The sequence below is a fragment of the Hippopotamus amphibius genome, chromosome 10, assembly GCF_030028045.1.
Source record: "Hippopotamus amphibius kiboko isolate mHipAmp2 chromosome 10, mHipAmp2.hap2, whole genome shotgun sequence".
In the NCBI taxonomy this organism is placed as follows: Eukaryota; Metazoa; Chordata; class Mammalia; order Artiodactyla; family Hippopotamidae; genus Hippopotamus; species Hippopotamus amphibius.
The window spans coordinates 50,511,835-50,524,087 of NC_080195.1; the positions used below are offsets into that span (position 1 = coordinate 50,511,835).

At 37.5% G+C, this 12,253-nt stretch overlaps 1 protein-coding gene across 2 annotated transcripts in view; it reads right to left on the reverse strand.

Annotated features, from left to right (window-relative positions):
* Positions 1–1,650: 1,650 nt before the first annotated feature.
* The window catches only part of LOC130830112 (solute carrier family 15 member 2-like), a 31,503-nt gene continuing 20,900 nt past the window's right edge, over positions 1,651–12,253 (reverse strand). For both annotated transcript variants that reach the window (XM_057697070.1, XM_057697071.1), the window contains 5 exons: positions 11,050–11,160; positions 10,296–10,392; positions 3,233–3,379; positions 2,536–2,640; positions 1,651–2,213 (listed from right to left, as the gene is read on the reverse strand). In XM_057697070.1, coding sequence (XP_057553053.1) covers positions 2,037–2,213; positions 2,536–2,640; positions 3,233–3,379; positions 10,296–10,392; positions 11,050–11,160 — 637 coding nt within the window. In that variant the 3' untranslated portion in view covers positions 1,651–2,036. The remainder of the gene's footprint in view (positions 2,214–2,535; positions 2,641–3,232; positions 3,380–10,295; positions 10,393–11,049; positions 11,161–12,253) is intronic.

Genomic DNA, 12,253 nt, shown 5'->3' on the forward strand with positions numbered 1-12,253 from the left:
CTGGACTATGCCCTGTGACGAACCATGAAAAAAATTTGAGAATCTTTAGCTTGATGAATACTTACTTGAGGACTGGAGAAGTCATAGGAAAATCCTCCCCCAAAAAGCAAAAAGTCTGCCACATTAAAAGAGGGGTTTATGCTTATTCTTGTTAGCCATAAAGGAAAGACCCAGTGGTAGGAGGTTCCAGAGAGAAAGCTTTCAGTGAAACATAAGGGAGAACCGTCTGCCAGTTTTTCCCAAGCCTGTGTTCTGTGCAACGCTGTACCATCTGAGGCTAAATAAGATGTCTTATGTCTTTACTGAAGGATTGCGCAGAGTCTTTAATACGCAAGTGTTAAGAAGAGGATATAATATGCTTCATTTCCAAAATGTATTTATCCATAGAAACTTTTATTCACAGAGCACTGTTAGTATCTCTTGAAACAATAGCTCACAGGACAGATTGAGTTAAAGCTGCTCAAAAATGAACACAGTATTTTCTGAAGAAGTGCAGTTAGGTTCATAATAAGATGTCTGTGGAAACTGGATAGTGTTGCTGTCACTTCAGTACTTCTGAAAACTTGGTAATTAATACTAGAGTATTAAAGCTTGAGAAACTGGAGCAACTTTCCTTGTTACATTTACAACATGAGACTGACTCAACACAGTTCTAGATGAGAATAATGGAGCAAAACCAATGGAAATGAGGCTTTCTAGGACAGCTGTTCTGAATTTTTTCCCCCACCAATACACTGTAAAGTCACGATATTCCTATGTCTATCCACTGATTCATTCATTGTGTGCAAGGTAATATTTCTCAACTTTTTTCACCAACACAGCAACAAACAAACAAAACCCCATCATGTTCTACCACTCCTTCCCTCAGCCTCCAGATTTTGTTAGAATCCTGATATGGGACCGTGCCCCACACTGAGCATTCCCATTTTAGAAGCTCAAATCTAGAGTATTGAGATCACTTTTTTTTTTTTTTAAGAAAACAGGGAAATCCAGGCCTAAATGAAGAAACAGCATTTAAAAATTCTGGGAAAAGTAAAATAGGGAAAAATTATCAAAACAGATCCACTACTTTGAGGCTGAAGGAAGTACTAATAAAAAAAGGAAGTTGTATTTATAAAAATACTGTTAAATATTTGTTGCAATAAGCAAGACAGTGTAATAATAAAAAATAGCTGGCACAACAACATTGAAAAGGCATTAGTGTCTATACAACTGTCCACAGGAGGGCACAGTCTAGGGCTGAAACATTGTAGTCCCTAAGAAGAATGTACACTGTAGAAGAATGGCTCACCAGGACTTGTACAATTTATACTTGTTCTGTTTTCCAGAACCATGTTTACTACTATCTTTAATTTGGTTTCCAGGGATCTATCAGTACTGAGAAAGGGGCGTTTGGGTTAGTAGATAAAATAACTATCAGAAAGATATATCTTATCCTGTGGGTTAATAAAATGTCATTTTGTCTCCTACTATCTGTATTGAAAAATTTACTAAAATCTTAGCAAATCTGGATTGCCGATAAGCCAGGCCCTGGACCAGATCACACCAGACATACTAATTCTTGAGGTCCTTGTAAACAGTACAATTACACTGCTAATGAAGAGACTTGAAATACCATTTCTCTGTTATGCTGCAATTTTGCCCCTAAATCAGCACTTCCAAAAGTGGGGTCATCAGTTCTAAATGGCAGGTGAAAGAATTCCTACATAACTTTGATAACCACAGACACTAATCTCAATTATACATTTGTGTTTTTCATGGCCATTTGGAGATAGCAGGCCAGCTTTAGCAACACTACACAAGGTGTAGCGAGTTCACTGACAGATGGGAAGACATAGAGTCTCGGGGGCCTTGCTTTAATGTACTGAGAAACCCAGTCCTAGAAATGCCTCTAGCATGGGAGGAAAATAGAGGAGATCATCTCAGATATGATGCTACTTCTCTCTTCTAACCAAGTCGGAGTGAAAAATGCTTGAAGGTGGTGATGGCCAAGACCAGAGTCAGGAACCGGGGTCTGGGCAGAGTCCAGGGAGCCATTAGAGCTTTGTCTTCTTGGTCTCCAGGTTGATCATGTTTCCTTGGATTTGCGGAGTCTGCTTATCTGCTGACCCCTGAATAGCCTCTGGCTTTATAGGAACATAGTAGTAGCCCATGATGGAGAAGATCAGGCAGACCGCCAGCAGGAGGCAGGAAAACAAAATGAATTCAGCCCACTGCAGGAAGAAATATATATAAGAGAAGAATATGGAGAACCTGAAACTAAAGGGATCTTTATAGGATGAAGACTGGGGAGCAGACTCACCCAGGGTCACCTGTTTTCAAAGAGCTTTGGTAGGAGAAGACAGGGCTCACTGGCCTCTCCTCCCATGTGCCTATGGTGGTCATTATTGCCACTTACATGTCTATTTTCCTTCCTAATATCTAATCCATCTCAAGTCAGAGGGCGGGTGGGGAATGTGGGAGACACAGGGAGGAGAGGGAGTTGGAGGGAAATGGCTGGGTACACACGTGCTCCTGCTTCCCTTAGGTCCGTACCTGTACCAGGCTGCTGAACTGCGCCACAATAAGCACAATGATGTTCCCAACTGCAATTGTCAACAGCCAGGCTGCCTGGAGTACGGACTTCATGCTAGTGGGAGCCTAGAGAGGACACAGACTTGTGAGTAAACAAACTCTCTACACCACCCTCATGCCCCATGCATCTATCCAGAAAACTCCTCCCATGAAAACTTCCAGATTTGAACTTCCCCTGCTAAGTTCACCTGCCACATTGATTCAGGGGATGGTAATGTTCACAGTAACTGTAAGATGGAGTTCTTAACTGAATATTGTAATTCATTATGTCATACAATCTTCATTACGACCCTAAGGGGTAAGTTCTATCACTATTCTTACTTTATACAAGAGAAAAATAGCATTAGAGAGATGATAATTCACTTGCTCAAGGTTACACACTAGGTGTGCAGCCAAAATCGGAACATGGCAGTTTGATCCCACAGCTCTTATTCTTAATGTTTAAGTATCCTTTTCTGGATCCCAAACAGCATAAGGATCCAGCCTGCCATGATCCTAGAAATCAAGTTGATGCTCTGTTCAGGATTATAAGGAATCTAAGGCCAAAAAATATGCAGGCCTTGACGAGGGTCACATACCTAATTAAGGCAGTGCCAGTATTAAAACTCCATCCTCTGAGCAATAGCTCCACCTCCACTTTCCACTTGCAAAAACCTACCTGAGAATAAGAAAATTCAAGTCCTGTGACAGAGAACATGACCTCCCCAGCTGTAACAAGGGCATATTGTGGTAGCTGCCATGCGATGGACATTTTGTTGGCTGAGATGTATTCCATCTTCCAGGCCTGAGGACCCTGATTGGTGGTCTTAGTGAGGGAAAGAAGAAATGGGCTTGTCAGGAGTCTCAAGTAAATAGTCCTGGCCTACAACATTTTATGATCTTATATTCATCCACTCGTATTTTCAGCCTTGTGCTACTGTCAAGAGATTGACCAATTTCTACAAAATTAGTTTTCTGAAATTCCTTTTGGTAACACTGCACTCACTTTCCTGGCTTCAGTCAATCAGATACCATTACTGCAGAGCCCTTAAACGGTAGTCTATTTTGATACTGTAGTTTAGATTCCCACCATTTTGACCTACTGGGTATTTTGATCCTGGCCAACATTTTAAATGTAAAATGGCATCTGAATTATACAAACACAATGAATTTTCAGAAAAGCATGTACTTAAGAAATTTTTATCCCTTGTCCAATTTTCTATGTAAATACAATTAAGCTGTTTCTAACATTTTCCATTTAAATATCTGTTTTACTAAAATTACTTTTATCAGAATGAATTATTTTCTTGGTAACCCTTACATTGAAGATTTTCTTGATTAATTTTTAAAAATCCATATCAAATACCACCTGCTATTTTGAATTCTATTACTGGCCATTCTTTTTGAATTCAAATCTTACACATTCAAATTCTGTCAAAAAGATGTAATTTTTCTGTAAAATTTCATTTAAAAGAATCTTTTCAGGGTCAATTTTTTTGTTATTAATGTTATGAAATATACACGATTCTACAAGCTTTTTTTCATCTAAAATCACTTTTAGACATGCAGGTTTTTAGCTATAGTTGGTTTTATTTTAATATAGATTATATTTACTAATATTTCTTATAATAAATGGAATGAAGTTTTTCGAATTACATATTTTTCTTGGAGCAAAATCATTATTATGTAGTGCTATTAGACAGCAGGTATAATATTTGGATATATCATGAGATTAGAAATAGCAGAGTTAAAACATCAAAGTCTAAAGTCCCTGAAATCAAACATCTTTGATGTCCAAATACCTTTGATTTTCTGAGTCAAATGCCATTGCTTTCGAAATGTAGCAGACAAATGTTGCTTCAGTTGATATTGTGAACAATACCTAGGCATATATTGGATTTTCTTAGCCTAATAGAAGACAGTGACCTCAGCTTGTAAATCAAGGTTATATTCTCAAATACCCCAGGCAGGTAATTAAGGAAACAAAGCAGGCTGAATGGGAATGATAGGGACTCTGGTGAACTGGGCAGCACAGCCCCGTCTAAAGTGTACAGCCACTTTAGCAACAGCCAACTGACATGGTAATAGCTGTTACAAAGTCTTCTGATTTTGTTTTTAAGAAATGTTAGGAATCCAGCTTCTGAGGTGAAATCGCTTGAATGTTAAATACTATCAATTAATAATAATTATTATCATTTTTGTCAAGACTGTACAGACCAAACAAAACAGAACTACATGAGGAACTGGGCCCTCAGGCCTCTAATTTATGATCTCTACTCTAGATAGTTATTGGATCCTAGCATTCAGAAACAATATGTATAGCCTCTATCTTGAGCAGCATGTAAGAGACAGAACAAACAAAAACAGTAATAACACCAGGAATGCAAATGTTATGGGTTGAGTTGTGTCCCCCTAAAACTCATATGTTGAAGTCCTAACCCCCAGTACCTGAGAATGTGACCTTATTTGGAAATAGGGTCATTGCAGATATAATTAGTCAAGGGAAAATGAGGTCATTAGAGTGGGCCCTAATCCAATATGACCTGTGTCCTCATAAGAGAAATCTGGACATAGACAAACATACAGGGAGAGTTCCATGAGAATATGAAGGCAGAGACTAGGGTGATTCTTCTACACACCAAGAAACACCAAATATTGCCAGAAAACCGCTAGAAGCTAAAGGAAGCTAAATGAAACAGATTCTTTCTCACAGCTCTCAGAAAGAACCAACTCTACCAACACCTTGATCTTGGACTTCTACCCTTCATGACTGGAAGGCAATAAATTTCTGCTGTTTAAGCCATTCAGTTTGTGGTGCTTTGTTATAGCAGCCCTAGAAAACTAACACAGCTAGGTTGATTTAACATCAGAAAAATCAATTAATATACCATATCAATAGAAAACCACACGATTATCTCAATAGACTCAAAAAGCATTTGACAATGTTCACTCTCACCCCCACCCCCACTTCATAGTAAAAAAGAAACAAACAAAAACCACAACAAATTAGGAATAGAAGGTACTTAACCTGATACCTGATAAATAACATCTGTGAAAACCCCACAGCTAACATACTTAGTGATAAAAGCCTGAATGCTTTCCCCCTAAGAGGATGTCTATTCTCACCACTTCTATTCAATATTGTATTGGAGGTTCAAGCAAGAGCAATTAGTCAAGAAAAAAAAAAGATCATTCACAGTGAAAAGAAAGAAGTAAAGCTTCTTTATGCAGATGACAGGATCTTGTATGTAGAAAGTCCTAAGGGATCCACTAAATAACTATTAAAACCAATAAATGAGTTCAGTAAGGTTGCAGGACACAAGATCAATATCAACTGTATTTCTATATATTTGCAATGAACAATCTAGAAACAAAGTTAGGAAAATGATTCCATGAGCAACAGCAACATAAAGAAAAAAAATACATAGGAATATATTTAACAAAATAAATGTAAAACCTATACTCTAAAAACTACAAAATATTGTTGAAAAAATTTAGTTCTTAAAGAAGACCTAAATAAATGGAAAGACAGGTCATGTTCACTGATCAGGAGACAATATTGTTAAGATAGCAAAACTCCTCAAAATCACCTATAGATTCAATGCAATCCCTATCAAAAATCCCAGCTGGCTTCTGATCCTAAGCTGATCCTAAAATTCATATGGAAATTCACCGGATCCATAATAGCCAAGCCAACCTTGAAAGGGAAGAACAAAGCTGAAAAACTCATACTTCCTGATTTTGAAATTTATTACAAAATAACAGTAATCAACAGATTATTTTACTGGCACAAGGATAAATATATAGAACAATGGAACAGAATTGAGAATCCAGAAGTAAGCCCTCACATTTCTGGTCAATTGACTTTCTACAAGTGTCAAGACCATTTAATGGGAAAAGACGAGTCTTCAACAAATTGTGCTGGGATAACTGGATATTCACAAACAAAAGCATGAAGTTAACTCCCAAACTCAAACCACATACAGAAATTAACTCAAAATGGATTAAAGACCTAAATGTAAGAGGTAAGACTATAAAACTCTTAGAAGAAAATAATGGGCATAAATCCTCATGACACTGGATTTGGAAATGGTTTTCTTGGATGTAAAGCACAAGCAACCAAAGAAAAAAACTGATAAACTGAACATCATAAAGATTAAAAATGTTTGTACTTCAGTGGACACCATCAAGGAAGTTAAAAAGACAACCTAATGAATGAGAGAAAATATTTGCAAATTGTATATCTGATAATGGACTTACATTTAAAATATATAAAGAATGCTTACAACTCAATAATTAACAGACAATCCAATTAGAAACTGGGCAAAGAATCTCAATAGACATTGCTCCAAAGCAGGTTACAAATGGCCAATAAGTACATAAAAAGGTGCTCAACATCATTAGTTTTCAGGAAAATACAAATCAAAACCACAAGACACCATTTCATACCCACTATGATGGGTATAATTAAAAAGATAATGGATTTGGAAATGTTGCAGGATACAAAATTAATGCACAGAAATCTCTTGCATTCCTATACACTAACAATGAAAAATCAGAAAGAGATATTAAGGAAACAGTCCCATTTACCATCACAACAAAAAGAATAAAATACCTAGGCACAAACCTATCTAAGGATACAAAAGACTTGTACTCAGAAAACTATAAAACACTGATGAAAGAAATCAGATGACATGAACAGATGGAGAAACATACCATGTTCTTGGATTGGAAGAATCAATATTGTGAAAATGACTATACTACCCAAAGTAGTCTACAGATTCAACGCAATCCTTATCAAATTAACAATAGCATTCTTTACAGGATTAGGACAAAAAATTTTACAATTTGTATGGAAACACAAAAGACCCTAAATAGCCAAAGCAATCTTGAGAAAGAAAAGCAGAGTCAGAGGAATTAGGTGCCCTGATTCCAGACTATACTACAAAGCTACAGTAATCAAGACAGTATGGTACTGGTGCCAAAACAGAAATAAAGATCAATGGTACAGGATACAAAGCCCAGAGATAAACCCACATATATATGGTCACCTAATTTATGACAAACAAGGCAAGAACATACAATGGAGAGAAAATAGCCTCTTCAATAAGTGGTGCTGGGAAAACTGTACAGCTACATGTAAAAGACTGAACTTATAATGCTACCTAACACCATACACAAAAATAAACTCAAAATGGATTAAAGACCTACATGTAAGACCATACACTATAAAACTCTTAGAGGAAAACATAGGCAGAACACTCTGACATAAACCATAGCAAGATCCTTTTTGACCCTCCTCCCATAATAATGGAAATAAAAACAAAAATAAACAAATGGGACCTAATGAAACTTAAAAGCTTTTGTACAGCAAAGGAAACCACAAACAAGACAAAAAGACAACCCTCACAATGGGAGAAAATATTTGTACATGAAATAACTGGCAAAGGATTAGTCTCCAAAATACACAAGCTGTTCATGCAGCTCAATATCAAAAAAACAAAAAGCCCAATCCAAAAATGGGCAGAAGACCTAAATAGACATTGCTCCAAGGAAGATATACAGATGGCCAACAAACACATGAAAAGATGCTCAACATCATTAATCATAAGAGAAAAGTAAATCAAAATCACAATGCGGTATCACCTCACATGGGTCAGAATGGCCATCATCAAAAAATCTAGAAACAATAAATGCTAGAGAGGGTGTGGAGAAAAGGGATCCCTCTTGCTCTGTTGGTGGGAATATAAAGTGATACAGCCACTATGAAGAACAGTATGGAGGTTCCTTAAAAAACTATAAATAGAGCTACCATATGACCCAGCAATCCCACTACTGGGCATATACCCAAAGAAAACCATAATTGAAAAAGATACATGCACCACAATGTTCACTGCAGCACTATTTACAATAGCCAGGACATGGAAGCAACCTAAATGTCTATTGACAGATGAATGGGTAAAGAAGATGTGGCACATATATACAATGGAATATTACTCAGCCATAAAAAGGAACAAAATGGAGCTATTTGTAGTGAGGTGAATGGACCTAGAGTCTGTCATACAGAGTGAAGTAAATCAGAAAGAGAAAAACAAATACCACATGCTAATGCACATATATGGAATCTAGAAAAATGGTACTGGTGAACCTAGTGGCAGGGCAGGAATAAAGATGCAGACGTAGAGAACGGACTTGAGGACATCGGAGGGAGGCGAAGGGGAAGGTGGGACATAGTGAGAATAGCATTGATATATATACACTACCAAATGTAAAATAGCTAGCTAGTAGTAAGCTGCTACAGAGTACAGGGAGATCAGCTTGATGCTTTGTGAAGACCTAAAGGGGTGGGATAGGGAAGGTGGGAGGGAGTGGATATGGGGAAATATGTATACATATAGCTGATTCACTTTGTTGTACAGCAGAAACTAACACAACACTGTAAAGCAATTATACTCCAATAAAGATGAAAAAAAATTAAAAATAGTGCAATGACTCTCCCCCAGGATGTACAATAACACACATGCACACACACAAAAAAAGATAGAAACACAAGTGTTGGCAAAGATGTGGAAAAATTGCCACCTTCTATTGGTGGGAACGTTAAATGTACATTCACTTTGGAAAAGTCTAATAGTTCCTCAAATGGTTAAACATAGAGTTACCATGTGACCCAAAATTCCACCCCCAGGTATGTACCCAAGAGAAGTGAAAACATACATCCACACAAAAAGTTGTACATGAATGTTCACAACAACATTATTTATGTTAGTCAAAAGGTGAAAACAACCAAATGTCCACCAACTGATGAATACATATGGGGTTTCTTTTTGGAATGATGAAAATGTTCTAAAATTACACGTCTGTGAATTTATTAAAAACCATTGAATACATATTATTGAAAATATATTCTACATATGTATTAAATATATAACATATATTGAACATGTTAATACATTTAAAACCATTATACACTTTAAGTGGGTGAACTGTATGGTATATGAATTATATCTCAATAAAGCTGTAATAAAAATGGCATACCAAAGATATCATGCTAATTAAATTTATTAAAAAATAAAACAATAGATGATCCTCATCACAGAAATTTTCCATCTTTTTCTTATTCACTGTCTTCTTTTTATATTTAATACAATATCAAAAGTAATGAAATAAAATTAGAATCAAGATTCACATTAGAATCACAATTGAGAAGTATCATGCCCTGATTGCTGAGACAATTGCTCTTGATGGACCACTGTTAACTGATCCCTCAGACTCTGTATAGAGATTGACACTTGCTACCAGTCTTGGTATTTCAGACTGTGATACGCTAGCAGATCAATTTCTAAGGAGCTAGGAAACCTACATGTGGAATCAGTCAAGACCTAAATAATTTTTGTGTCCTTGGGGCCATACGAGATTGGAGCAGACCATGTCACCTCAAAGCAAAGACTCAAGATAAAGTTTATCTACCATTCCCCAAGACCCTGTGCCTGTTGCCAATATTATCTCTTTTAAGTCCTCATAGAGACCTTAGTAGGTTTTCTAAAGTCACTATGCAACCTATCACCTTACACCTTACAAAGAAGTATGTGATGCTGCATGCCACAGTCTTCTTTGGAACCCAGGATAGATACAGATAGATATAGATTTTATATAGATATAGATACGATATTGTTATACAGATATAAATACAGATAAACATATATGGAAGGAGAGAGTGAGGGTGGCCATGAGCTACTTACATTAGTAATAACAAATAGATACAATGCACCAAAGTCTAATAGGCCCAAATTCAGTGAAAAGTCCTCATTTTTTGTTCTATAATGCACCGCAGGATATCTGGAACAGGACGAATTTAGATTAGAATAAACATTACCATTTAGAAAAGCACTCCCATCTCTGGAGGAAAAAGTATTTTAATCTCTCTACTGATGGTGAATCAAGCAGTAAAGCTACCATTTATCTTTATCTTAAGAGGGAATAATTTTCATGCCAGGTTTTTTCTACCCTTGTTCTGAGCTTTTCATTGCCTGTTGGGTACTTTTTTTTTAACCTTAAACCTGAATGCAGAAAGCACAAATTGCCTTCTTTTGTAAACTTCAGACTAAGTTTTCTTATCTAAGTCTTGTGTATTTTTCTCTTCTAAGTCTTATGAATTAGTGGACCAGCATAAAACAGTGAACCTGAAAGGATACCCCTGAAGTAAGGAGGTGTTAATAGGAGTTATCAAAGGGTAAGAGTGGGAACCAATAATAAACTGGCAACCCTCCCAGAGATGGCCTTGTTGAGTACACAGTATGGCCTTCACAACAAGCATGGTTTCAACATATCTGTGCAAAAAAGGTGAGACTGAGGGAAGGAGGCAAAGGTCGAAAAGAGCAGGAGTCTGTGTGTATTTAGAATTAGCTGTTACACCTAAACACCTATATGCAAAGAAAGCATTTAAAAAAACAGTTGTTGATAAAAGTAAAATGTCCACAAGGGTAATGCTCTTACTCTCCTCTTTGCACAGTTCTGTAAGCAGACACACCATAGTCTTCATCAACAATGAGGGAGGTCTCTGTACCCAAGGAGACGTTGACCTCTTCATGCAAAGTGTTAACAAACCTAAGGGTAGAGACATTGTTGCAGATCAGACAAACTCTCCCACCTGAGAGAAGGGCAGGGGCCTTTTCTGTTTTGTTACTGCTGTATGCCTAGTGTCTAGTGCCTAGAATGGTGGCTGGCACATAAAAGGTACGTGATGTATACCGTTAACTGGGTGAATAAACGAACTCACATGTAAGAAGTAACAGTCTTAGCTGTCCCTAACTTTTTCTTTCCTCAGGTATTAGCTTTTTATCTGCCACACTCTCACCTGATTTCAGCTGGGATGACACTATTGTGATCTCCCACGGCAGTCTGAGTGTCCTCACTAACCCACCTTAGGTGCACTCAATTTCTTTCCCTCTTTTTTTTTTTTTTAATAAATTTAATTATTTATTTTATTTTATTTTTGGCTGTGTTGGTCTTCTTTGCCGTGCACCAGCTTTCTCCAGTTGTGGTGAGGGGGGCTACTCTTTGTTGCAGTAGGCAGGCTTCTCATTGTGGTGGCTTCTCTTCTAGAGCACAGGTTCTAGGCGCATGGGCTTCAGCAGTTGTGGCACGTAGGCTCACAAGTTGTGGCTCAGAGGCTCTAGAGCACAGGCTCAGTAGTTGCGGTGCATCGGCTTAGTTGCTCCATGGCATGTGGGATCTTCCTGGCCCATAGATTGAACCCATTTCCCCTGCATTGGCAGGCGGATCCTTAACCACTGTGCCACCAGGGAAACCCTCTTTCCCTCTTCTAATGGTGGAATTCATCAATTGAGACTCCACTAAGAAAAGTAATTATGTATATATATATTTAAATACCTACCAGTATTTATATACAACTGATACTTTATCTTCTTATAAATGCTGTCTGATTTGACTTATGCAAAACTCAGACTCCCAGCCCACAGTAGGTTGAGCTATCATTGTTTTGGGTCTGTAGATAACCCCAGACTCTTCCAGAACCATCTTTCTAGCCTTTTGAACCTGGGCCCCTAAACTGTTCCCTCACTTTGGGTTTGTGGTAGCATTTGCGTTGCTCCCTGGCCCATGGGATTAGGAGGGCAGTTCCCTCTAAAATCCTTGATGTTGATTCCTGGATCATTCTGCACTAACCTAGAAATGGCTC